This window comes from Mytilus galloprovincialis, chromosome 12 (assembly GCF_965363235.1).
Source record: "Mytilus galloprovincialis chromosome 12, xbMytGall1.hap1.1, whole genome shotgun sequence".
Taxonomy (NCBI): Eukaryota; Metazoa; Mollusca; class Bivalvia; order Mytilida; family Mytilidae; genus Mytilus; species Mytilus galloprovincialis.
The window spans coordinates 43,825,077-43,852,889 of NC_134849.1; the positions used below are offsets into that span (position 1 = coordinate 43,825,077).

Below are 27,813 nucleotides of genomic sequence, written 5' to 3' on the forward strand. Positions count from 1 at the left end.
AAACATAAGCCTCCCTTTTTTTCGCAGACTGGGATTTAAATAAATGTTAAAAAAAAATAAAACAAAAAATATCTTCATTATATAAAATAGCAAATGTCAGAGTTAAAGTAGTTTTTCTTTAATTGTTGATAAATTGTGACAGTACATTGTATGACAAAGATAACAATTATATGTCCGCAACAGTAAACATTACCTGTTCCAAGCTTAAGTTTCACATTGTTTGACTCGGATCGACGGAGAGCTTACCATATAGCATACAGACCAAGCTATTGACGGAGACTTTAAATGCACTTTTGTTATGAATAATGACTCAATGTCGTTTGGTTTCTCTCTTGTTGAAACGGACCTAAAAAAGTAAAATCACAAAAATACTGAACTCCGAGGAAAATAAAATCGGTAAGTCCCTAATCACATGGCAAAATCAAATGACATAACACATCATAAACGCAAGGACAACAGAGTGGAATGAGTGCCGATGAAACAACTCTCCAGGCATGTCACAATTGGTTTAAAAGTAAAACAAGTAAGGTCTTCAACCCGGGGCCGTGGCTCACAACGAACAGAAGCTATAGAAAGGCTCCCAAAATGACTAATGTAAAAGCATTTAAACAGGAAAACCAACAGAATGATCTTTTAAACGTAATCGATTGTTAGTTTACCCATCAAGTAATCAGGCTCAGACGAACAACACGAACAAATCTGTAAAAGTTGTTACAGTTCACTTTTAAATATCGGATGAAGGCAATTTTAAGATTTATTAGCATGTTGAAAAATTAGATAACACTCATAACAAACAAACAGAATTCTAAAGTCTAAGACTATGCCCCACATCAAACAGCAAATACATAAGGATAGTTACTTTGTTTTAAATTTTATTTATTTAATAAGATTCAGTCATGCATCTGTACATATTGTCAAGCTGATTTGTGCATAATTAAAAAAAAATTTGGGTTTGTGATCAAAGTACAAAACTTTGCACATTTGTAGATATTTATTTGGTAGTCAATTTAACAGCGGTATACTACTGTTGCCTTTATTAAAGCTATAGACCCACACTGAAAAATGCAATATGGCGGTCATTTTCAAGATGTCTGTCAATCCGTCCGATGTTCACAACCATGTATTACATGTAATCAATAAATTAATATTCACTAAAATATTTTAAAACATATTCAATGAAATTCAACGTTTTATAAGTAATTCATGATGGTTTTTTTTTTTTTTAGAAATTTGCAATAGATGCTAAAGAAAGTGAAAAATAAACAAAACTGATACAAAGCTTTGTTGAAAAAAAAGTAAAATCACAAAAGTACTGAACTCCGAGGAAAACTCAAAACGGAAAGTCCGTAATCATATTGCAAATTCAAAAGCTCAAACACATCAAACGAATGGATAACAACTGTCATATTCCTGACTTGGTACAGGCAGTTTCTTATGTAGAAAATGGTGGATTGAACCTGGTTTGATAGCTACTTAAACCTCTCACTTGTATGACAGTCGCATCAAATGCCATTATATTGAAAACGATGCGAGAACAAACCAAACAGATATTATATATGAAAATGTCAAAAATATAGCAGTCAACAATGTGTTAAAATCTTATTCACTAAAAAAACCAAACAAATATGTAACAAAGAGGCACAAATTGGCATATGTACCAAGCATATTAGCAAAAATTAAAGACCATAGTACAATAACACAATGACAGGATGTACATGTATAAGTACAGAGCCACGTCATTTGTGTAACAAAGTATTATAAAAAGGCATAGTCAATATTCTATAGATTGTTTTCTCAGGATACATGGATGCTGCATGCAGGACGTTCTAATGTGTTAGCACAGAACTTTATAATATTGTTCGAAAAAAGGTTTGACATCTAAAAAGATTCCGATTTTTGACATGTACTGATGGTTATTATATTTTCCTACATTTTGTAATTCTTATTTTTAAAAAGACACATTTATAAATCCACTTGTATATAACATGTATAATCTATGCATAAATATTTGATAATATTTATCAATCCGTTTACACAATAGAACCTTAATTTTGATTTTTGATGGCGGTCATCTTGAAAAAAGGTCGTCAATTTGAATTTCAAGTTGGGTTCATAGCTATTATTGTTTAAAATACCAAGTACTACATGCAGAATTTAACACTATTATGAGATAACTGTACATTTTAACATCCACAGTAAAACTGTTGACATCTAAGAAAGTGTGTCATATGAGTGTAATGAATCATTACAAGTTTGAGTCCATAAGGTGTAATACCACCATTGATTTATCCCTTTTAGTCTTTTAGTGTTAAATTTGTACTTTTCAAAAACAATTGTACAGAATTTATCTGTGTTACAAATATAAAAAATACTTGGCATGAGTATAGTGTTATCCTGTCGTGCACTAAAGACAAAATTTCGCAGACCATTTAATTGCAAATTAGAAAATAACCACCACTGGAAGTAAACCAATCATAGAATCACCTCTCTTTACAGGCTTTAGTAACCATGATACCTCAAGTTTTCAAAATATTCTAGAGAAACACCAAATAAACAAGGATTGGTGATTTGAAACACCCAAGATATATGTTTAGGACTAAGAAACTTTTATTGCCATGAAATGAAGGATTAATTTCCTACAACTGTCAAATTCAATGGAATACTAATTATCGACTCTTTTTCGTATGCCACCGGTTTAGACGTACTATGATTTGGTGGTATTTCGCTATAATAAAACATGATTGAAAGTTAAGATTAAAACGGAACACATTTGATACTGAAGTAATTGACCTGTTTTCCATTAAACTACGCATCTTCCTTCTCTATCAGCAGGCGTGTACTTCCTTGATTTTGACCACTTGTCAATCTAAGTACTCATTTAAAGTGGACTTGTGCTTATGAGAAGCACGTAGAATAAATTTGAAATATCTATTTAAAGATTCATGATGTATGAACGATATTTATAATTAAAAATATGTTAAATGTTGACGATCATGGGAAATCGTCTTATAATTGCGTTTTAGATTTTAGAAATAGTTCACTATCTAATTTGTATGGATTTACTATCATTGACTACTTTTAATAGTATATAGTGGTAAACAATAGAGCCGTCAATGACGAAATAAACATAAATCAACATCGTAAACCAGCTGCAATTTAAAATTCACTGAGGATGGATAATTCTACAGGGCTAAATGTTACTGCTAACGATCTTGATATAGCAAACGATGAAATGGCTGTGATTTTACAACCAGTTATAGCAATTGTCTGTATTTATATGGTTGTAGGTGTATTAGGAAATCCTTTAGTTATATATTATTATGGATTCTCTGTTAAACCGTCTCCATCCTATAATTTTATCGTACTGGTAGCAGTGTTTGATCTTATAATATGTTGCATTTGCATACCATTAGAAATTGTAGACATGATGTTCAGTTATAAATTTCCCAGTGCAATTGGATGCAAAATTTTCCGATTCGTAAACTACTTTTCTAGTGTTGGTACTGGATTGGTGCTAATTGCGATAGCTGTTGATAGATACCGGAAGGTTTGTCAGCCATTTAAAACGCAAATTACTATGAAAATGGCAAAAATAATCATATTTATTGTGTGTTTGACCTCGGCCTGTATCTCGTGGCCGGGTTTTGTATTTTACGACATACATGCCGTAAACATTTCGTCCGTTCCTGGTTTAATTGGTTATGATTGCACTACAATACGAGAAAAACAATACAAATTGTATATATTAATTTTCAATGGAGTATGTTTTCTCATTTTCCTTGTTAGCATTATGACGCTCACTGTACTTTATATTCTTGTCGGAAAAAAACTTTGTCATCTAAAAAGATTCCGATTTTCGACTACAACTCAGAAACTATCTAAGAATATCGAAACCCCGCCGACTAGTTCGAGTGAGGTAAACAGTCATAGTGGAAGGTTTAAACATGACATTAAACCAACTCAAAAACCTATACAACTATTGCAGATAATCAAGGCTAAAGATGCAAACTATAACACTTCGGTATATAATCAAGGAAAACAACAAAGAAATGTGTCTTCTCCTGAAAGTACTCTGAATTCAAACAACATAACGCCATTAACGGGAAAAGACAATACTATCATTTCCACTTTGAGAAGCACATGTGCAAAAGTAGAAAAATCACAGCCTTTAAAATTTAATATTATGCCTGATTTCACAGATTCTGATTCTGACACAAGAAATTCGAAATATGATTCTAGAAATACCAGACAGAGAAGCCTGGTACAAAGGAAAAAGAAAGTTCGAGATCAGTATATTCATTTAAAGAAATACACGTTTTTGATGTTTTCAGTCAGTTTGGCATTTATTTTGAGTTTTCTTCCTTACCTTGCTTTAATGACGTGGCGTACACTTGTGCCACAACATGAAGGAAACCTAATGACCAAAGACCAACTTGTTGCATATAACATATTTCTACGATCCTGGATAATTAGCAGTGTTGTAAATCCTTTGATATACGGATTTTTCAATGCAGATTTCAGCTCATTTGTCTTTAGACGTTTAAAAAGATGTCTCTTTTGTGGAAATAAACAAAAATACGAAACTAATTCAAAACAAGAATCGTCTCACACAGCTTGATTATAAAACGAAAGTCTAGTAAATGCATGCTTTTTTTAAATTCAGATTTTTTTTAAATATATTATTTAATTGCATACTTAAATATTTTTATTCATGTCTGTTTTAAGATTTAAATAATTGATTGATGTTTACCACAGTTCCGTTCTAAGACTAGAACATTTGTAGTACAGATTTCGGTCATTACGATATGAGACAATAGATAGATAGAAACTTTAAATAGCAAATAAGATATCAGCAATACATGTATACAAACTCTACAAAAAAAGGCCAAACGTAGCCGAAAACATGAGTCTACTCTTTATTAGAGTTATTGCCCTATAATGACGATTTTCACAAGTTTTGATTATTATCTTAAAAACTGTAAAAGATAAATAAGGACTTTAAATAACATTAAATAATTAACAAGACAAGATCCATGAAATGAAAAAGAATGACCGAAATTTTCATCCAACACCTTAATGCCCTTTAATATTAATTTTTAATATTGTTTTGCATTTTTTGCCTTTTATCTTCAAAACTATGATAGAAAAACAGACACTTTGAAAAGGAAAACTTTTCAAAAGGATACGATTTAAAACTATATCAACATGACTAAAAGCGTTGGTTAACTTTTAATAGAGTTATGTTCCTATACTACAAAGTATGCATTGTTGAAGATGCAGGTGGTCGACATAGGCTCTTTAGATCCTCTAGTTGAATAATAGAATTTAAATATGCACTTGTTGAACACGCAAAGATGTGTATAAAGTCACCAATTCTGAATTCGATAATATTCATATTAACAGAAGGAACTTTGTGGTGCACGTTTGCGAGAAACTATATCGTTAAGTGATTGGTATCAAATGTGCTTCTCTTGTGGCATATTTGTTTCTTTGATATAATTCTACCATCATAATGTCATGTGTAACCTGCAATAATTTATATATCAATTGATAAGAAATTAATATTATAAACTATTTTGTACAATAATCATATATGCATAAAGCCATGCAAAGTTTTGAAATGACCTTTAAATCTATACATTTTTTTGTTGAATGCAGTTATTGCATTTGGTATTTTTTTTTAAATATGTATGTGCTCAGTTTCGTAGATTAAAACAAGTCTGCGATAATTCTTCTTTTTATGTTATGAAATTCCGAACAAAATATATTTTGCGCATCAAAGTGTATCAAAAAAGCGACTTCCTTTACTTATAAAGAGGTTGCTTTTTGAAAACAATTTTTACATTCAGCCATCAATAGTCATGTTACAGCGTTGGCAGTATGCCATGTCAGCAGCTTATTAATAAGAGCTTTGAGAATGCGTTTAGTAACCCGACATAGAGCAGATATGGGTCATCAATGCACCAAGAAAATCCCGTACCGGGAGGCGTGCTCCAGCTAGCCCCTACACAAAATTGTATACTAGTTCAGTGATAATGAACTGGTCACCTTTCGTTAATTTGTTTGGCTGAGAATAATGTACACTCAGAAGCATATTAATGAGAGAACAAGCCCATCTTTGATGTATAGTAGTTATTTTATTTAATTGCAACTTCTATTAGATACGTATCTACGACAGCCGGAACACTGTACGTTAAAATCTAAATATCTATATTGGACTTTTCTTTTTTTTTCCTGTATCTTGATCTTGATATTTGAGAAGTGAAAAAGACCTAATGAAAACATGAAGATGTCAATTAGTCTAGGTAGAGATCCCTCTTGAGTATTACGAGCATCTCACCCTAATAAACATCTTGTATTTCCGACACGCAAAAGTAACCACTTCCTGATTGTATATTGAACTGTGTACATTAACTATGTTCTTGGTGACATTTTCATAGTAGAAATAATAATAATAATAACAAATTATAATGCAATTAAGATGCATACCCGACATGTTCAAAGACTTATAATAAGAAAATATGTCATTTTCAAAGATAGGATTTGATGATTTCGATGATTGCATATACCTACCGTGTATACAGAAACGTAAAATGTACTTGTGAAAGTCGTAACATCACTCAGGAAAAGGGATTATCATATTTCATAAGTAGACAAAAATCTCAACTTCTCAATCCTATATCAACTGTGCTTTAGTACATAAATGTTAAACTTTGTCCAGTGAAGACGACACATGGTCATAGAAAACGTTGGTTTTTTTCATGGTTTTTTATGGAGAATACAAAATAAAGAGGAAACATAAAATTATTGGATTGTAAAGCTAGTTAACATGAATAACAGCACCACGTTTACATCTTATCATCTTGACCAGATAAACGATGAGATGGCTATAAATGTTCTTCCGGTCATTTTATTAATTTGCATTTATATGTTCGTTGGACTATTTGGAAACCTTCTAGTAGCGTACTATTATGGATGCTTCGTTAAGCCTTCACCTTCATATTATTTCATTGTTGCCATGGCGATTTATGATATTATTTTATGTTGTGTATCAATGCCATTAGAAATTGTGGATCTAAGATTTAGTTATAACTTTCCGAGTGTAATAGCATGCAAAATTCTCCGGTTTGTAAACTACTTTTCTAGTACTGCGTCTGGATTAGTCTTGATTGCAGTAGCAGTCGACAGATATCGGAAAGTTTGTCAGTCATTCAAAAATCAAATTACCATGACAACAGCAAAGATTATCATTGGAGTTTTATGCTTTGCTTCTGTATGTATTGCATGGCCAGCACTTGTTATTTACGACATCAATGTCGTAAATATATCGTCTGCACCAGGTTTGAATGGATACGATTGCACGACAATTCGAAATAAAGAATACAAAGTCTATATATCTATATATAACGGTGTGTGTTTCCTTATTTTCATTGGTTGTATAACAACTTTAATCGTTTTGTATATTCTTATTGGAAAGAAGTTATATCATCTTAAAAAGTTCCGATTTTCGGCAACTGCTCGGAAATCGGCTAACGTCAACTACACACCGCCTACAAGTGAAAGTGAAATTGATGCAAACTTCAGAAGGTTTAAACCAGTAGTTTATGCAAAACAACCAAAGAGTACATTCATACCTCTTTTGCAAATTAAAGAAACAAATAGTTTGAGCGATTCCACTGCACAGCAATCAAACAAGAAAATAAATGCTATAAAATCTACAAGTATTGAAAACAAAGTCCATGAAACATCACAAAGCAAGGAAAGTGTTACTCCTTTATATTATAAAAATGAAATTTCATCACAAACTAATCAAGAACCAAAATGGTTATATACATCTGATTTATCAGATTCCGACTCTGACACGAGCGGTATGAAATTGAAGAAGAAAAGAAGCATATTGCATCGACGGAAGAAGATCCGTGAACAGTACATACATTTGAGGAAGTACACGTTGTTAATGTTGTCAGTTAGTATGGCATTTATACTGAGTTTCCTCCCCTATCTTGGATTAATGACATGGCGGACATTGGCGGTAAAATATGAAAGGGAAATCCTATCGAAAGTAGAACTAATTCTTTTCAATATATTCCTCCGCTCATGGATGTTGAGTAGCGTGGTGAATCCGATCATTTATGGCTTCTTTAATGCTGACTTCAGTACATTTGTTTGTGGTCGCCTGAAAAGAATTCTCTGTTCCCAATGTGTAAAACAGGCAGATGTCGACAACGAAACAAGAATAGAATCGTCGCATACATTTTGAGTGTAAAAATAAGAAACATGAGTTTAAAAGTTTTAAAAAATATATATATGAAATTGTCGTCAGCAATTATATATAAAACTAAAATACTACAGTGTTATTTGATAGACATGTATAAATAACCAAATCTTTTACGAACACCATCATATATTGGGTGGCCGTCGCGGAATTTTTATGCAAGAAATACCCACAGATAAGTCAAGATAAGATAAGATAAGATAAGTTAAACTAGAGGCTCTAAAGAGCCTGGGTCGCTCACCTTGGTCTATCTGCATATTAAACCAAAGGACACAGATGGATTCATGACAAAATTGTGTTTTTGTGATGGTGATGTGTTTGTATATCTTACTTTACTGAAAATTCTTGCTGCATACAAATATCTTTATCTATCAAGAACTTGGTCCAATAGTTACAGTGGAAAATATTTTGTAAATATTTATAAAAAAAAAATACAAAATTAATGAAAATTGTTAAAAATTTACTATAAAGGGAAATAACTCCTTTAGGGGTCAGTTATTGACCATGTTGGACACGTTGAATTATTTGTACGTCTAACTTTCCTGTTTATTATTGCTGCTCACAGTTTATCTTTATGTATAATAATTTTGAAGATAATAACCAAACGCTGCAAAATTTTCTAAAAATTATCAATTCAGGGGCAACAACAACGGGTTGCCTGATTGGTCTAAAAATTTCGGGGCAAATAGATCTTAACCTAATGAACAATTAATTTAATCGTCATATTTGCTCCAAATGTTTTGGTTTCAGAGATATGAGCCAAAAAACTGCATTTTACCTTATGTACTATTTTTAACCATGTCGGTCATCTTGGTTCGTGGGGCGGGTGTCATCGGACCCATTTTTAAACTAGATACCCTAATGATGATTGTGGACAACTTTCGTTAAACTGGTCTCAGTAGTAGTTTCAAGATTTTTGTAAAAGTTAACGACGGACGACAGACGACGAACAAAAATTTACGGTAAATTGACAAAAATTGACTATAAAGGGCAACAACTCCTTAATGGGTCAACTGACTGTTTTGGTCATTTGACTTATTTGTATATCTTACTACGCTGAACATTATTGCTGTTTACAGTTCACCTATATCTATAATATTCAAGATAATAACCAAAGACGGCAAAATGTCCTTCAAATTACCAATTCAGGGGCAGCAACCCAACAAAAGGTTGTCCGATTCATCTGAAATTTTCAAGGCAGATAGATCTTGACCTGATAAACAATTTTACCCCCATGTCAGATTTGCTCTAAATACTTTGGTTTCTTGGTTTCAGAGATATGAGCCAAAAACTGCATTTTACCCTATGTTCTATTTTTAACCATGTTGGCCATCTTGGTTCGCTGGTGGGGTCACCGGACACATTTTTTTAAACTAAATACCCTAATGATGATTGTGGACAAATTGGTTAAATTGGTCTAAATAGTTGCAGAGGAAAAAAATTGTGTAAAAGATTACGAAAATTTACGAAAAATTGACTATAAAAGGTAATAAATCCTTAAGGGGTCAACTGGCCATTTTGGTCATGTTGACTCATTTTTAGATCTAAACTTTACAGAACATTATTGCTGTTTACAGGTTATCTAAATCTATCTATAATAATATTCAAGATAATAACTCAAAACGGCAAATTTTCCATAAAATTACCAATTCAGGGGCAGCAACCCGACAATAGGTTGTCCGATTCATCTGGAAATTTTAGGGAAGATAGATAAAACAATTTTATTAGATGTCAGATTTACCCGAATACTTTTGTTTCAGAGATATAAGCTAAAATCTACATTTTAGCCCTATGTTCCATTATTAGCCACGGCGGTCATCTTGGTTGTTTGGCTGGGTCATCGGACACATTTTTTAAACTAGATATCCCAATGATGATTGTGGCCACGTTTGGTTAAATTTGGCTCAGTAGTTTCAGAGGAGACGATTTTTGTAAAAGTTAACGACGGACGACGGACGACAGACAACGAACAACAGACGACGGACGCCAAGTGATGTGAAAGGTCACTTGGTCCCGTGGGCCAGATGACCTAAAAAATGGTATCTGTTCAACCTTCTAGAATAATTGGTTCAAATACCTCACATCTCAAGATCCTTTGGTTTATTATCAATGGTAAAGAGATTTACTACAGCTGTCACATAAGCATAATTTACCCTCAACCCTTACTTTATAGTTTATAAGTGTGTTGAAATATCATACCAAAGAGATCATTTAACTATTTATTATAGTATTAATGAATGGGTATTTTTATAATGGCCCTGTTATATGTCCAAGGTCTGTAATAATGGTCGAGGACGTCTGTAATGGCCCGAGGCAACGCCGAGGGCCATTACAGACATCCGAGGCCATTATTACTGACCAAGGACATATAACAGGGCCATTATAAAAACACCCATTTCTTAATACATTCAATAACCAACTGAAAAAAGTGTATGTGTTGCTGCCAACTTGATGTACTCTCTTACTCTTTTAATGACAGTTTAGTTTGAAAAAAATTAATTTGTACTTCATCATGATCAAGCTTTAAATATACCAAATATCCAAGATATTAAGTTGAAAGAAGTTATGTGTTGAAAAACAGGATGAACAGTGATCCCTTTATATGGTTCTTTAATGTTTGTTGCTGGTTACTAAATTAAATAAAATACAAATAGGTATTATACTCTTTACAGCTTAATTTTATTAACTTTATTAAAAACCCTAACTGGGCTTAATACAGACAAGCTGGGCATTAATACGGGGCCATTACAGAAAAACAGGGCCATTACAGATATAACAGGGCCATTACAGAAAAATAGGGCCATTACAGAAAAACAGGGCCATTACAGGAAAAAACAGGGCCATTACAGAAAATATGTTATTTTTATTAACCAGTCATTTTTGGCAATAATGTACTTAGTTGGTTAATAAAAGAATATAATAACCTACTAGGTTCCTCTAATGAATAATAATCATACACAAACATATGCATTGTTCGTTTTTTTCTGACTTTTTTGTTTTTCAACTAATCGAACTGTAAACGGGTTGGTTTTAAACACATGAGCGTTCTGTATTTTTTTGTAAGGAGGTTGTCGGCATTTAGGAAACTCTGCAAAATATATTACCATTATCGCAGACTTGTCTTCAGACCAATCATATAATGTTCAGTGGAATAGTCCATATGTTTTTTTGGTTTTTTTTAGTCCTTGCGTTGCTGTCTAACTTAAGTAATGAATGGACATTTTTTATTCATATTTACACGAGGCAACGCCGAGCATTGACCTCTGCATCTTAACATTTTGACGTTCAAGGGGAGACAAATCTTGAATTTTTCGAAAGACCGAAACATGTTATTATACTTCAACTTGTTAAATTATGCACAAAACTATTTGCCGTGTTTGCCTGATTTTTCGGGGCGAAAAGAAGTGGGGTGGGGCATTGAAAAAAAACCAGCTCAAAGAATCAATGCTAGACTTAAAAAACAAATGTGTAATAAAACAGTTATATTCAAAAAGGTTTTAAACATATTGTGAACTTGGTCGTACTATACAAGAATTCAAAAGGCAATATTTTATATTTGCTGATAATTTTCATTCTCCTTTATGGTATTCTTGATTGATTTTTTTTCTTCCGAAAGCTTAGACTAGTACTTAAGAATTGATTTCAGGACCCATTTTTTCAAATAATACAATAACGAGTATTTTTCTTTTTTCTCGAATGTCCACATTTTTAAAATGTGGTCACAAGGTTGAAATGAATCAAACTGCAAAACCTACTCCTACTAAGGTACATAATTTTTTAAATCGCTTTTAGGTCACGCATCATTGTAAATATAACGCAATTTGGTGAGACTGTCATCAAAGTGAGAGGTTTAGCGCTTTAAAACCAGGTTTAATCCACCATTTTCTACATTTGAAAATGTCTGTACCAAGTCATGAATATGACAGTTCTTTTCCATTCGTTTTTGATGTATTTGTCATTTGATTTTGCCATATGATTAGGAACTTTCCGATTGGATTCTCCTCTGTGTTCAGCATTTTTGTGTTTTTACTTTTTGTATCAGAAATATGTTTCTTCGTGAACATCTGAAACGACAGAAGTTTTGGAAACCTATTTATCTTATTATACATGTATCTGTTAACCTCAGCATTCTCAAAGCACATGACTGGAAAAGGAGATTAAGGGGTGCAAGGGGGCCAGCCCCCCCCCCCTTTTCTTGGAAAAATTTGATTGCTTATATAGGGAATCACTGAAGCATGACTGGAGACTGGACCCCAATTTAGAAATTTCTGTCACAAGGAAGAATTTATATAAAGTGCTATATCATGCAATGTAAACTTCCTGAATATTACTGAAATGTTTGCAACCGAACATTGGGCAAACAGTATTCACTATTATACACGTAAGAAAAATTTGAATGATTAGATAGGGAATCATTGAAGCATGACCAAGGACTGCACACCAATTTAGAAATTTCTGTCACAAAGGAGAATTTATATACAGTTCTACATGAATATCATACAATGTAAACTTCCAGAATATTACTGAAATATTTGCCACTGAATATTGGGCAAACAGTATTCATTATTATACACGTAAATTCACAATTAAGAAGTTTGTTTTTGTATAGATCGCAACTGAACAAGGGAATAATCGTTTATTTTTAAGGTGGAGTGGTGTTATGGTTTTGTCTGAGTCAGAAAAAAAATCATTTTCTTAAAGATCTAGACGCTATCAATCAAATTATTTTTTTTTCAAAATTTAACACTATAATAAGGTATCATGGAGAAAATCTGGATTCTGAATTTAAAAAAAATGTCATCTATTTGACCACAGGATACAACCCATAACCACCCATCCCTATCCCACTTTTGAAGTTGAATGGTCGTTCCCTACACAATTTATTCACTTGTAGCGGGGTTGCTTCCCCTTAGTACAGGTAGAACACATATAGCCAGTCTTAATCAATTGAGCAAGGGAATCGATTCTTTGGCTCGGTGGGTTAACGCACTGACTGTAACGCAGACGACCGGGGTTCGAATCCTGGTGGTGACGACATGAATTTGTAGAGTAGATACGCGCTCTCCGGTTACACACTGGCCTATAAAGATCAATACCATATACACTAGACCTATGTAAAAAAAAAGAATATAACATTTAAAGAGTGTTCACAAAATAACATATAATTATATTAATATAATTAAAATCTAATTGATGTGGTGCGTTTAAATGGTTTTTCATCTTTTATTCACATGTCATTTCATAAAGAAAGTTCAAATCAAAACATTTACACATAAAGAAGTATACATGTTACACTGCAGGAGCTATATACTGTCTTGACGGTCAATTTAAAATCTATTTAAAAAGACTGTCTGCAGAAGACACATCGTATCGTCTACATAAAAGTCTCTTCAGAAGCGCTCGAATCAAAACAGTGTGGAAACTATCTCAAATACAAAATACCACGCAACCAGACGAGAGATAAACAAAATGGTGGAAATGGACATTGTGTACTTGCTTAATGAATTAAAACCGTAGGAATTGGAAAATAAAATCATCAATTTTGGTGAAATATTTGGTACTTTATTATTCAGCAATTATTGCGATGTTTTTATTATTGCGAAAAATGCGACAGCGTTATATTCACAATAATTAAAACTCGCATTTTGTAATTTTTATATCAATTGAACAGGATTTTTCTCAATGTCTCAAAAGTAAAATCGCATTTTAGTCCAAAATGACAAAATCGCAATAATTACTACACGCAATAATTTCTGAATTTACAGTAATAAAAAACTAATCGTCCAAGTATTGAAAAATAATTCTACCTTTGTTTGCAATCGCAAGATGTGTAATATCAGTATGAAATACTGATCGCAATGAAATTTCTCAATAATTCTAGTAGTACAACAACCTTTAGTTTATAACAAGCGTGATACTATGGTCAGTTTCAGTAAGACACGACCCCATGCAGCTGGACACTATTTGCTTAAACTTACAGATTTTAATGATAAACCATAAGTTTATATACCTTGCTGTTCAATTTACACTTCAAATAAAAAGACAGTGTCGTGATGGTCTATTTTATATACGGTGATTTTAATGATGGTTAATCCAATTCACACTTTCTTAAGACTGGTATTTTTAAAGAGGGTTCATTAAACCTTACAACCCTAATTCTAATCTTATATTCAATTATTTAACAGCTCTATTCATATACATGTTTAAAGATTAAATACGGTTTTTATAATGTGTATTGCTCTGTTAAATACCAATTGAAATGTTTTTCTTTAGTTGAATATTAGTTGAGAGTGTATGGATATAAAAAATGACATCGTAAGCTATGGAAGTACTATATTCTCCTGACGGTAAGATTGTTTTGTATTTTTCATTTTTTGAATTTTTCTTTTTGAAAATTTGTTGTAGTGATTTTTTTTTTTAAAAGGGGGGATAACATGGAACATATAACAGAGATTTTGTAATCATATGGGTTATTATTTTTTGGTCATTGCTATTCAAAGTTTATTATGATTAAAACCAGATGTAGGTACAGGCATGTGAAGAGACAGTAACCCAACTACTTAATGAAACAATCTTTCTTCCTATCATGAATATAAAATATTATGTTGCACACCTACAAATGTATATAAGAAAATCAAGAATTTCCTGCCTCAGTTCAATCGCGGGAGTAGCAAGTCTAGACTTATGTGTGCTGACGTTCAAACAAAGACTACATGTATCCAGATATGCATGTGATAGCTAAATACACAGGCATAACCACCTAACAGCAAAATTAAGATATACATTATGGGATCAGCGTCAGAAATATCTCATTTAATGTTATCAGAAATAATTATTCATCAAATGTAACAGAATTAAAGAGCTGATTTTTTATTGCTTAAACGTTCAGTGGCAAATACTACATGCATGCTTAAAGGAAAATTATAATACAGATCAATTGGAAGAACAATAAAACCAATTAGAGTGAAATGGTAAAATATATATATATATGTATAAAGAAACGATGATTCGATTCACTCCTCACCCCCCCCCCCCCCCCCCATCAACACCATTACCTACCACACTCCACACTCTCTTAACCATGTCTAATTTTGCCCCCCTCCCGCCCAGTATATATATTATGTATACATTAGTACAGCAGATTTTAATATATGGCACCAATAGCTGGTATTAGATAAAGAAATAAGAAGATGTGGTATGATTGCCAATGAGACAATTCACAAGAGGCCAAATGACACAGAGTTTAACAACTATATATTTTGAGCTTTCTCGATGGAAGTAAATTCACAAAAGCGCTTCGGACGTTCTAAATTTCATGAACTGTTATTATTATCATTTTAAAAAGAGTTTGAATAAAAAACAATAAGTGGGCCATATTTATATACTATATGATTTTTAAACCTTTCATGTCTATATTCTTCAAGCTATTCACTGATAGTTTACATTACAAACTTAGCTTATAGTCAAATAGACGCGAGATGAGTACTTTAAAAGGTTTCTTTGTATATTACTGTTTATAAAATTCTATCAAATATCTTACGAGGTCAACCAATTGCTCGTTTTTTAAGTACTGTATTTATTTGATGAATGTATTCAAATGAATGAGCCTTTTAATATGTCGATTGCACTTGAAATGTTTTGAATTATATATAATAAGCTCCGTGTAATTATTAAAATCCAATTCTCTTTCATTCAAAAAAAGAATTTAAAATCAAGTACAGTGGAAAAAAATAATTCACGCCTTATCGTAGGGGTTCCTGGTCTTTAGACTAGACATCAAAGCTGCTTACTAGATTTGGTAGTGGAAAGAGATAGTGAAACTATTCCAGCTCATTAGTATTTATTCGGGTCCTCTCCTGATCTAACGTCAGACTTACGAATATTCAAATATTTTGGCCTCGAGCATCACGAAAGAGACATTGATTGTCGAAATGCGCATCTGTTGCAGAAAAATTGGTGGTTAATGTTATTACATTGTGAAGTCGATTATTAAAATGGTACCTACATTGAAGATTTATGTTACCTGATGACACGTACATACTTAAGTTGTAGTAAACCAGCCGTTCAACTGAACACCTGCCATTAGTACATAAGTACTTTTGGAAAATGTTAATATATGGACATCTTTATTTAGGGTTTATTTTCTGTAAAAAACAACATGTCAGGCTTAAATAGACTTACTAATTATTTTCTACTGTATATATAATTTATTTTAGTATTAAGCTGTCTATGAAGAATTTGAAAATTTTAGTTGACATATGACAATGTTTCTTGACGAATTGTTGATGATAATTGAAATTGAAGTTTAGCTGAATTACTGTACTTAATGTTGTGTCATGTCTACTCATAAGATGTTTTCCAGTTTTTAGTCCCGATTAGCTCAGTTACTATTAAGAGGTTATAATAAACAGCTGGTTAATACAAGTATACATGTTAGCTTGTTTCACTTGTTAAAATATAACGTTTCTGCCTGATGTTTTGACGATTTATAAACAGTAAATACATTTTTTTTCATTTACATATGTTTTATTTTTTAACAGGATATTATTTCAAGAGATGATTGTATCAGAGAACCATTAATGAAGTCGGACTATTTTTAGTGTTATCATGTCATCGACAAAAGAACTTGACCAAGTAAATGATGATACGGCAGTTACACTTCTTCCCGCCATAATTCTCGTTGTAATCTACATGCTGATTGGACTATTCGGAAACCCTCTTGTAGCATTTTATTATGGATGTCGTGCAAAAGCTACATCGTCTTATCATTTCATTGTGGCACTATCAGTTTTCGACCTTATAACATGTTGTATATCAATGCCTCTAGAAATCGTTGACATGAGAAATTCATTTAAGTTTGAAAATACAATTGCTTGTAAGATTCTCCGTTTTGTCAATTATTTTGCAAGCATATCATCTGGGGGAATTTTAATAGCAATTGCAGTCGATCGTTATAGAAAAATTTGTCATCCTTTTAAAAAACAAATTACACTAAAGCTTACAAAAATTATCATCGTCATCACTTGCATGTTTTCTGCATGTGTATCATGGCCAAGTTTTGTCTTTTACGGAGCACATGAAGTTAATGTGACGTCAGTTCCGGGAATTGTCGGTTACGACTGCACAACAACGAGAGATAGTTCATTTAAAATTTACATAACAATTTATAATATAATACTTTTCATATTTTTCTTTGTTGCGATCACTAGTATCATAGTTTTGTATTGTCTAGTTGGAAAAAGACTTATAAATTTGAAACAATTTCAATTCTATGCCGCAAAACCAAAATCGTCTAACACAAATAATGCCTCACATGATTCTAGTGATTTTAAAACATCAATTGGAATATTAAGTCGAAGAACCTCGAATGTAATCGAAATACCCGACGAAACAGATGATAAACCTTTAGCTACAATCAAAGAACTCGATTCTTCGAGTAGACCTTCTTCGGCGACATCAAGCAGACCAGTGTCTTCCAAAAGTGAAAATCGAGTTCACCCTCAAAACTCTCACAAAAATTCAGCTTTTTCGGATCAAAAATTGACGGAAGGAGTTTCATCTATTTCTATCCATATATCAAACGAAGTCAGAAACGGATCTGCCATGTCAAATTATTCGGATCGGTCAAAGTCAACTCGTCAAGGTTCGGCAACATCAGGAACATCACGTATATCCGGTTTATCAGAGTACAGTGACAGCAATTACGTTCCAGCAGCATCTGAATCAAGAGATCCAAGGGGTTCAATAGACATTGATAAAAATGACAAGAAACTACACGCTCAAAACGTAGATACTAAAAAGTATACGATTATTATGCTATCAATATCAATAGCATTTATTGTGAGCTTTCTGCCTTATCTTGGACTCGTTACATGGCGGACTTTAGCGGAAGAACACGAGTTTCATCTTTTTTCGGATGCTGCATATTGTGCTTACCAAATATTTATACGCTCTTTTCTAATAAGTAGTGCTGTAAATCCTTTGATTTATGGATTTTTTAATACAGAATTTCGTAACTTTGTCAAAACTATTTGTCAAAAATGCTGCTGCTGTTGTTGTTATAAGAAAAAACAAAATACACACAAGCAAGAACATTCGGCATCTTTCTCGAAATAAGACTCTGACTTAGTTATTCAGTGCTTCAACATGTGTGTAGCGTGAAATTGACACGCGCCTTTTTACACATACGTGGGTACTGCTTGTGTGTACGATTATATCGCCGGATAATGTGCGATAATATCGATTATGTGCGAAAAATATCGATTATGTGAAATACATATATCGAATGCGTGTAAACAGTTTCAACTAATTATGCATACATACAATGTATATACGGAACTATAACTAAATAAGTGGATGCTTACATTGAATTGAGGGAGATCAGAATATTACGAAAGAACAATTACCCGTATGCAACAAGAAATAGAATATTATGACATTGTCAAAAAAGGGTAAAAATGCAAATAACACAAAACATGGTCAATGTTCAGAAAGGATGAACTTGAGAATTATGATCATGATAATTATGTGTTGTTTATTGACATTATATAAATAACACATAGCTGAGAGGGTGATAGAGCAGATTGTTACCCCGAGAAAACATTGTCATCCGCGGCGAAGCCAAGGTTGACAATGCTTTTTCGAGGGGTACCTATCTGCTCTATCACCCTCTCAGCTATGTGTTATTTAATTTATTGCGAATCGAATTCGAATTACGTGTGAACTCAGCATTATAGTCTTTTACAGATAAATTTTATTTTAAAAATTGTTTCTATGACGTCATCTACATAACAACGTTACAGGTATTAGAAAAAACAACAAAAGTTAAGTTATTTTGACAGTCAAATAATAAAATCTGAGCCAAAACGTAAAACTTTAGCTGTATATAATAACTTGATGTAAATTAAATTCAGTGTCCCTTAAACTATCGATCTTTGATTAGTCTAGACGTGAGGGTAACATTAAAAAAAATCGTCACCCGCTTAGCCATGTGATAGAGTAAATTAACACCCTCGTATCAGCCAATCAAAATATGGCATTTTAACGTGAAGTATAATAAAATATATTGACATATATGTTTATGTTGAATTTGTTTATTTGACAAGCGTCCACAAATTATTCATTTGTATATGGAATACAATATATTATAGTTTTAAAGGAGGAAGAACATTTGTCTGTATTCTTGAATATGCATCCTTTTTATCTAGTTTATTGAAAATTTCTCAACACACTTGCCAACATCTTCACCTTCAGCCAATGATATTACAGACGAAAGCATTGAATGTGTAGGTAAAGGTAAAATCTTTGGTTAGCTTGCTCGATAGCTTAACCGTGAAGTCATTATTAGGTAAGGTACATGTATATTATCCTCCTTTCGAAGTAGCCTAGTCCTACAGAAAGATATATTGGTTATCTGTCGGTAGGACTAGACTACTTCGAAAGGAAGGAAGTTTATCTAACCTATGAATGACTTCATGCATATGTTTCAGCTAGCAAGTAAGCCAACCAAAGATATTACCTTTACCTACACACTCAATGCAATCGGCTGTAATCACCTGTCCAGACATTTGCCAAAGTATTGTAACATACTCGAAAAGCCCACATGACGTTCTAGTTCTGGATTTTATGTAAATGTGTGTCTTAATCGAAATCGAATGATGTTTAAACAATTTGCCAAATTTCATACGAGTTGTCTATTTTTTTTTTTTCATTTTTCGAAAGCACAAATACATGTATACGTTAGAGCTATCTCCTCAACTTTTATCTTAAATTCGATCTTTTAATATCTTTCTTTCTTTCACACAAAATGGTTCTGGGTCTTCTCATGTATTACATGTATCTATATAGAATTTAATTATACAAACAGCCTGCACCGATTGTTTGCAGCCATTTCACCATCCATGCAAGATGGTGAAAGACACCCGGCCGATCTGCCTTAAGGTTGGAAGACATAAACTTGACCCTGTTGTAAAACAAATTAAGAGAAAATCAGCCTGCCTATTTAGAAATCAATGAAATTGTTTCGTAACTGTACTTATTAATCCTTGCAAGAAAAGCTTTGAAAACTTTTCAAGGTCTAAGATTTTGGTGCAAATATATTAAAGAAAACATTATTTAACCACTAATTATATAAATTATTGAAACGACAATTCCATTAATGATAATCAAATTAAAAGTTAAAGTACAAAGTATCAATTTCCTTCGATTATTATTCAAGATAACATGTGGTTTTAAACTTTAAAAAGGACAAGAAAAAGTCAACGGAGCCGTATAATGCTTGTACTTTAGAGATATTTTGAAGTACTAAATAAAATTGAGAATGGAAATGGGGAATGTGCCAAAGAAACAACAACCCGACCATAGAAAAAAACAACAGCAGAAGGTCAACAACAGGTCTTCAATGTAGCGAGAAATTCCCGCACCCGGAGGTGTCCTTCAGTTGGCCTCATAACAAATATATACTAGTTCAGTGATAATGAACGCCATACTAATTTCCAAATTGTACACAAGAAACTAAAATTAAAATAGCATTGAAATTCTGTTTGAACTTCATTTTGCAGTAAAAAATTCTGTGTAGTCATGCAGTTAGCAAGGTAAATTAGTACTAATTCATGTCGACACTAGCAAATTGCATGCTTATTAGTATATAGCCTTGCTTAGTCTGTTGTTTTCTGATGTCAGTGTATTGTTAAATTGAATATCTCAACCAACACCCTTTCACCAAAAATTGAAATAAATATAACATTCTTCAATATTTTTGAATTATGCTAATTGGTGATTATGATAACGTTAATTATTGGACAATATAAATCAAAATTGAAATATCTGACCCATAAAATGTCGTTTAAAAAAAGCTTATGTGTGGATAATTACAAGTTACATGTACGTTTTATAGCCCTATTCTTTAAAGATATTTAAATTCACATTTAAGTTTATGTATAAAACACCTTGAAGCAAGTATCTCCTGTTTGGTACAGATGAGGATAACATCTTTATAATAAGGATAAGATCCAAAAATGTGGCTTTATTTTAAAACATTACATTCATAATTCAATGCGGTTATTTTTAGATCCTAAGGCAGATGTATACTTAGGCAAAATTTAGCAGTATGAATTCTAAATTGTGACAGACTGCTACTGGAAAAGAAAAGAAGGGGATGTTAGATATGAACAAATGTTTTGTTATGTAATGAATAACTTGTGAGCCCTTCACATACTTTTTTACATGCAGGGATAACAAAAAAATCCAGTATGGTATAAGTAAAAAATCCAGCAATTGGTGTGCCAATTGAATGTTTGATTGACAAGTGTTAAATGCCCCTTTTAACACTATTGTGCCAATTCGGCCAGTTCTTATAAGTGGAGGAAGTCAGGGTGCCCGGAGAAACCACCGACCTTCGGTAGGAAAAATGAAAACCCTAGTCATTAAGATTGGAGTTGAGTGCACCTGCGCCGTCGTGATTCACACTCCCAACTTCAGTGTTGAGAAGCATGCGAACCAGAAGTTTGAGGCATGCACATGTAGAGGGCAAAAAAGATTTCAACAATATACGGGTGTATTTACGTAATGTGAATATCTAATTCGTCCCGAGTCTAAACAAAAGCAATCAAAAGCACTTTACATCAGTTCTTCAAGAATGAAATACAATTAGTTATAATTAACGTACAAAAAACTAGTTACGAGAATGATGTCTGACTTGATATGCACTATCAAATTCGGCGTGATTATTTCCATTTGTTCCATTTTGATCGTGGTAAACATTGCTATTGATTTTGTTTAGTTATTTGATAACACTTTTAGGCCTTTTTGTGCATTTTCAAACTGATCATTTGATAACACCCTATTCGGCTTGTTTGAGAATTTTGCAAAACCAGTGATCTGGGAACCTGAATTTAAATGAATAGACTGACACAAAAGGAGTAAAATCAGAGAATTAGCATATAAATAATTGACAAAGCTGGTAACTTCTCTTGAGCTTCAATTTCTCTTTTGGAAAATTAAGGATTGAAAATGATTTGTTTACACTAAGGAGGGGCATTTTCGTGGTAGGATGTGAGTCGCAACCACGTTCCCCTTATCGCAGTCTCCATGCACTTAAACATTGTCGCTTAAACTAGCATTTGTTTAAAATTATTCATCTTAGTAAATAAAAAGATTAGATAAATTGTCAAAAGTTAACGATGTTAGGTTGTTCAAATAACTATCAAATGTCAAGTTAATAAAACTAAAAGAGAAAATTATCAAAAGACAACGATGTAAGGTCGTTCAAATAATTATTAAATGTCAATAAGTTTATAAATCTTCCCTTTACTCATTCCATGGCAATGAAATTGACAGATAGGGCTGAATATGACAAACACTTCACCACAAACTTGTCAGCTGATAGAGATCAGTTTCAAATACCTGAGAGAAATACGATGTTAGATGTCGTTTTCATGGGTCACGTGACCTATACATCTACTTAATGCTTTATATCGTATTCAATCGACAATAACTTAAATATACGAGGTGAAATCTTTAATTACATCTTTTTGTTTTTACTACCTCTAGGTAAACATAGGGTTATGGTATTTTATTGTTTACCGTGTGAATAATACGTACGACCCCCGCAATTATGTTAGAACTAGAAATGGGATGAGATGTCCGTTTCTTTTCAAAATAATCGGATAGTATATAGAAATAATCAGGTAGGAAATGTGGGTTATTTTTTTTTTGCAGTTTTAAAAATTTTCTTTCTTTTTTTTTTGGAGGGAGAAAAGATGTGTTCTTTAAAGATAAAATTCGTCATTTTATCTGCATAAACAATATATATCTCATGAATTTTCGTGATCTCATTTCTCAATGACGTCTTGACATTATATTTGTATTTTACGTGCGCACATTAAAAAGATTTATTTGCTGATGCTAATTATGTGAGTTTTATAGTTGCAAAGAAAATTTATAAAAGAAAATCAAACGAATGATCGAATAAAAAAAAACAAGTATTATAATCGTGGTCAATTGAAACTATTAAATATAAACATTTCAGAGCATAGAAAAGGTACCATTCATTTAATTATCAAATTTCATATACTCTTAGTGAATGCAGTGAGAGCAAAATCGGGATTTATATTTTTGTTATTCAGATACAGTATCAAAATATATATTTGCAGAAAATTTCGCAATTTCTGATTTTTATAAAAAATGTCAATCAAAACTATCGTCCTGAACAAGCATGAAATATTTGCCACTGGACGTTAAGCAACCAACAATCAATCAATCAATCAATCAAAACTATTTAAAATCAACATTTCAGAACATAGAAAAGAACAACAACATGCAAATTTCATATATATATCACACTAAATCATTGTGTTATGTGCATTTCATCTTAATGACATTGTTTACAGTATAAACAGAATAAGATATAACATTCATTAATAGTGATAAATCGTCTAATAACTTTGTAAAAAAACAATGTCTCGAAAGGAAACGTCAAAAACATACATCGACTGTTTATCATGTATATTCCATCATTAAATCCAATACACAATAAGATTGTTGATGTCTTTGTAGACAGTTCATGTATAGGTGATAGATGATGGTCTTTTAATTGTCCATTAGCCACAACTTGTCAGGAAAAACAACAGGTATGGTAGTTTATATATGTAACGGTTTGTGTTGAATTGTTTTAGAATTTTAAATTAGTTTGATATGTATTATGTTTCAAATATTTTCCTACCATATAAGCGTTGAAATTGTTGGTTTTAAATATTTGCAATATTTTGTTTTGAGTTAATGATTGCAATTTTTAAATGGCGATTTTTCATAAATCACAGTGATTAATAGTTGTTCATATATATCAAACGTAACACATGTTATCTCCATGGATTGTCGGAATTGGGTATAGATGTATAGCATTTGTTCCATCCAGAAGTATGTAAAAGATGAAGGGCGTCAATAAGGCTGCACGAAATCTTTAAATGCGCAGTTATAAACGCACTTGATAAAATCACAAATCAACACAAGGGAACTATTCAATTGTGTGATATGCTTTTTCGCAACTTATCCTAATTCATAATGATAGCAATACATTATATACTACACGTTATATATCCCCCTTTTTAAACTTACAAGTTTGGCTTTTAAAGGGATAGCAGTACTTGTAAACTAACCTTTGCATTCCCCTGTCCCATCCTCCCGGGATTGCTGTACTTGGGCATTGGCCATGGGCATGTATGTAAAATATTTTCAAGAAGGCATCTTCCGTCTAGCAGTATGTCAAAGATTAAGGGCGTCCATTTGGTTGCGCGAAAGCTATAAATATGCAATCTTTACCGAGCTCGACAAAATCATATAAGTACACAAGGAAACAATTAATACTGTTATTGATGACAAAAAAGAGTTATCGGGGATGGTTATTGTTCAGCAGTTTATTTCACATTTTTTAAGAGGTCAGAAACAGGAGACTTAGTTAGGTTTTACCAGATAGATATAATACGACTTTTGTGTCTAGGGATCTTCTCTTGCCTTAGTTTTTCTACGTAGTGTCTTTCGTCTAAACCACCATAGTCTAGACACAAACTGTGTATTATACAAGGAGGTACAATTCTAGGCGTTGGCACAATTATTGGCACGTCTTAAATTGAAAAGAGATTAAATCCGATTAGATGATTTAAAGTCTAAATGTTTATATGTACGGGTTTTACATGCATATTATGTTTAACACTAAACTACGTCAGTTTTACATGCAAAGTGTTTTGCACTAGTCATTTTTGGGGCCCTTTATAGCTAACTGTTCGGTTTGAGCAAGGCTCCGTGCTGAAAACCGTACTGTTACCTATGATAATGGTTTTCCTTTTTCACTTGGATCGATAGAGAGTTGTCTCATTGTTACTCATACCATATCGAAAGGGCAAATGATTTATGATGAGGGATGCCGGTTTAAGGTTAAGTGAGAGTCATCACATGCATAATATAGACGTAATATGACAACTTATACGAGACTGACGCATCTTAAATGTAGTCAGATTTTTTTCACGGTAAGGGTCTGCATGTCAACCAGACATATTATTTGCACACCGAATTCACCTTTTTTGTTAATATTTCTCAATGCTGCATACTGAGAAGCGTGAACACCTAATTTTCAAAAACATTTGTGTACCAGCTATGGGTCGAACCTACTAACTAACGCGATGGAGTCGAAATACTAACAAGTCGCGATTCGAATGACTTATGAAAATAGGCGGAAGAGTAACCATTGTTAGAATTAGTTTAATCATGGTGTCAAATATTTAAAAAGTGCATTCTACAATGAATAAATAAAGGCAACAGTAGTATACTGCTGTTCAAACTCATAAATCCATGGACAAAAAACAAAATCGGGGTAACAAACTAAAACTGACGGAAACGCATAAATATAAGAGGAGAACAACGACACAACACTACAATGTAACTAACACACACAGAAACGGACGCCTATAGGTTTCTTTGGCAGAAAAAGCTTGTCTTTTGTAAAGTATTTAGAATGTTTATGTTTCATCTACTTAAAATATCACCCTTTCGAATGTTGCTTATAGGTCTGCTTCGAATCACATTCAGTTCTGAATTTTCCTATTAGAATCGAATAATTTTATCATGCCATACTCTATGCTAACAGCGACATAGTTAGAAATTATATATATATGTGTGTCACCCACCGCTTTACACATCGTTAACACTCTGAATAAAGATAATGACAAAGAAAACATTTATTAATCTAATTTTATTCCACGATAAAAGACTTTGGCCGAACTATTTCGGAAGTGATATCTAGTACAACAAATGGACGTTTTTTACGACCTTGACTTGCTATACAGCCCCTGCGCATGTAGTACATCATGAAACGGGTGTATATATACATGTATATACCTTGTTGTTGCCATTACGACGACTTTTGAAATAAGAAATTTTGGAAACAACTTTGGATTTATACTAATTATTTTTTTTCATTATAGGACTTTGATATGGATTACAGTGAAGTCAATCAGATAAATGATGCAATGACAGAAACTCTTATGCCAGCCATTGGTATAGTCTCAGTATATATGGCAATCGGTCTGATAGGGAACCCCATGGTTATATATTACTACGGATTTAGAGCTAGATCAACTTCATCGTTTCATTTTATTCTTGCGTTAGCAGTATTTGATCTTATCGTATGTACTGTATCAATGCCGTTAGAAATTGTGGACATGACCCATTTCTACAAATTCGAAAGTGCGGTTGCTTGTAAAATTCTACGTTTTGTAAACTACTTTGCTACTATAGGTTCTGGTGGAATCTTAATGGCTTTAGCCGTTGACAGGTATAGAAAAATATGCAGACCACTTCGAAGACAACTCACCTTACAAATTACCAGACTTATAATTGGATTTGTTTGTTTGTTTTCATTTTGTATTTCTTGGCCAAGCCTCGCTTTTTACAACATCGTAAATGTAAACATTACTAAAGTACCTGGATTAACCGGAAGTGATTGTACCATGATACGAGACGATGACTACAAACTTTTGATAACAGTCTACAATGTGTTTTTATTTTTAATATTTTTAATATGTGTTAGTGCTTTGATTGTTCTGTATGCTTTAGTTGGAAAGACATTATTTCGAGTGAAATGTTGCCGTCTTAAAAGAGATGTACAAAAAAGTGAAAATACAAGTCGGCGATACAGTCCGGCAGAAACAGTTGCGAGTGAAATAGAAAGTTGCAATGATAGTTCAAAACGTAATTCAGTGAGTTATGGATTAGAAATTCAAATTAAAGACGAGAATGATGACAAGCCTTTAGCAACAATAACGGAACTACAAAATGATAACAACAACATTCTATCATCCGATAATTCTGGCCATCCTCACATAGAAATGTCGGAAGTAACCAATCGAAACATAGTATTACCTCCAAATTATTTACCGTACTGCGCAGAAAAAGATTCAAAGGACTCTGACGACATTGATCCGTCTATTAATAGACGTTCCACGGAAATTATCCTAAAGGAAGGTACGGACGGGAAAACAGTCTCCAAACTTTCAAACGGAAAATCACATAAAGGAAAAGTAAAATTAACTCCAAATGTATCCACGAGCAGTCTTGGAAGTGTGAGATATAACCATCGATCGTCAAGAAAATCAATTTCAAGAAGACTACATACAAGACAATATACCATTATGATGATCGCCATTACTATAGCTTTCATCATTTCATTTTTACCATATTTGGCTTTGGTCACGTGGCGAACCATAGCAACTGACTATGAGGTTGACGTGTTATCTGATCCTGAACTTTTAGCTTTTCAAATTTTCATCAGGTCGTTTTTGATAAGCAGTGCTGTAAATCCATTAATTTATGGATTTCTTAATAGTGAATTTAGACGTTTTATTTATCAGCGTGTCTGCTGCTGTTTACACAGCAAAACACCATCACCTGAGATCTCTTCATCACACTCTATTTGAATTTGATTGCTCAACATCGTTAAATAAACGATGCTGATTGGTTAGCATTAATCATGTGATAAAACTCGCTTG

The 27,813-nt window shown here is 32.7% G+C and overlaps 3 protein-coding genes across 3 annotated transcripts; all 3 read left to right on the forward strand.

Moving 5' to 3' along the window:
- Positions 1 to 2,890: 2,890 nt before the first annotated feature.
- On the forward strand, positions 2,891 to 8,349 carry LOC143053854 (uncharacterized). Its single transcript, XM_076226640.1, has one exon. It carries the CDS (start codon positions 3,173 to 3,175, stop codon positions 4,616 to 4,618), a length of 1,446 nt encoding a protein of 481 aa, XP_076082755.1. The 5' UTR covers positions 2,891 to 3,172; the 3' UTR covers positions 4,619 to 8,349.
- A 6,133-nt stretch (positions 8,350 to 14,482) lies between these two features.
- LOC143053852 (uncharacterized) lies at positions 14,483 to 19,348 on the forward strand. Its single transcript, XM_076226638.1, has 2 exons — positions 14,483 to 14,622; positions 16,816 to 19,348. Exon 2 carries the CDS (start codon positions 16,883 to 16,885, stop codon positions 18,389 to 18,391), a length of 1,509 nt encoding a protein of 502 aa, XP_076082753.1. The 5' UTR covers positions 14,483 to 14,622; positions 16,816 to 16,882; the 3' UTR covers positions 18,392 to 19,348.
- Positions 19,349 to 22,730: 3,382 nt separating this feature from the next.
- LOC143053853 (uncharacterized) lies at positions 22,731 to 27,785 on the forward strand. The gene is made up of 3 exons (XM_076226639.1): positions 22,731 to 22,962; positions 23,831 to 23,904; positions 26,251 to 27,785. Exon 3 carries the CDS (start codon positions 26,260 to 26,262, stop codon positions 27,739 to 27,741), a length of 1,482 nt encoding a protein of 493 aa, XP_076082754.1. The 5' UTR covers positions 22,731 to 22,962; positions 23,831 to 23,904; positions 26,251 to 26,259; the 3' UTR covers positions 27,742 to 27,785.
- Positions 27,786 to 27,813: the final 28 nt, after the last annotated feature.

Coding starts and splice junctions, on each gene's coding strand:
- LOC143053854 (XM_076226640.1), top strand. CDS start 3,173: ATGGATAATTCTACAGGGCTAAATGTTACTGCTAACGATCTTGATATA.
- LOC143053852 (XM_076226638.1), top strand. CDS start 16,883: ATGTCATCGACAAAAGAACTTGACCAAGTAAATGATGATACGGCAGTT.
- LOC143053853 (XM_076226639.1), top strand. CDS start 26,260: ATGGATTACAGTGAAGTCAATCAGATAAATGATGCAATGACAGAAACT.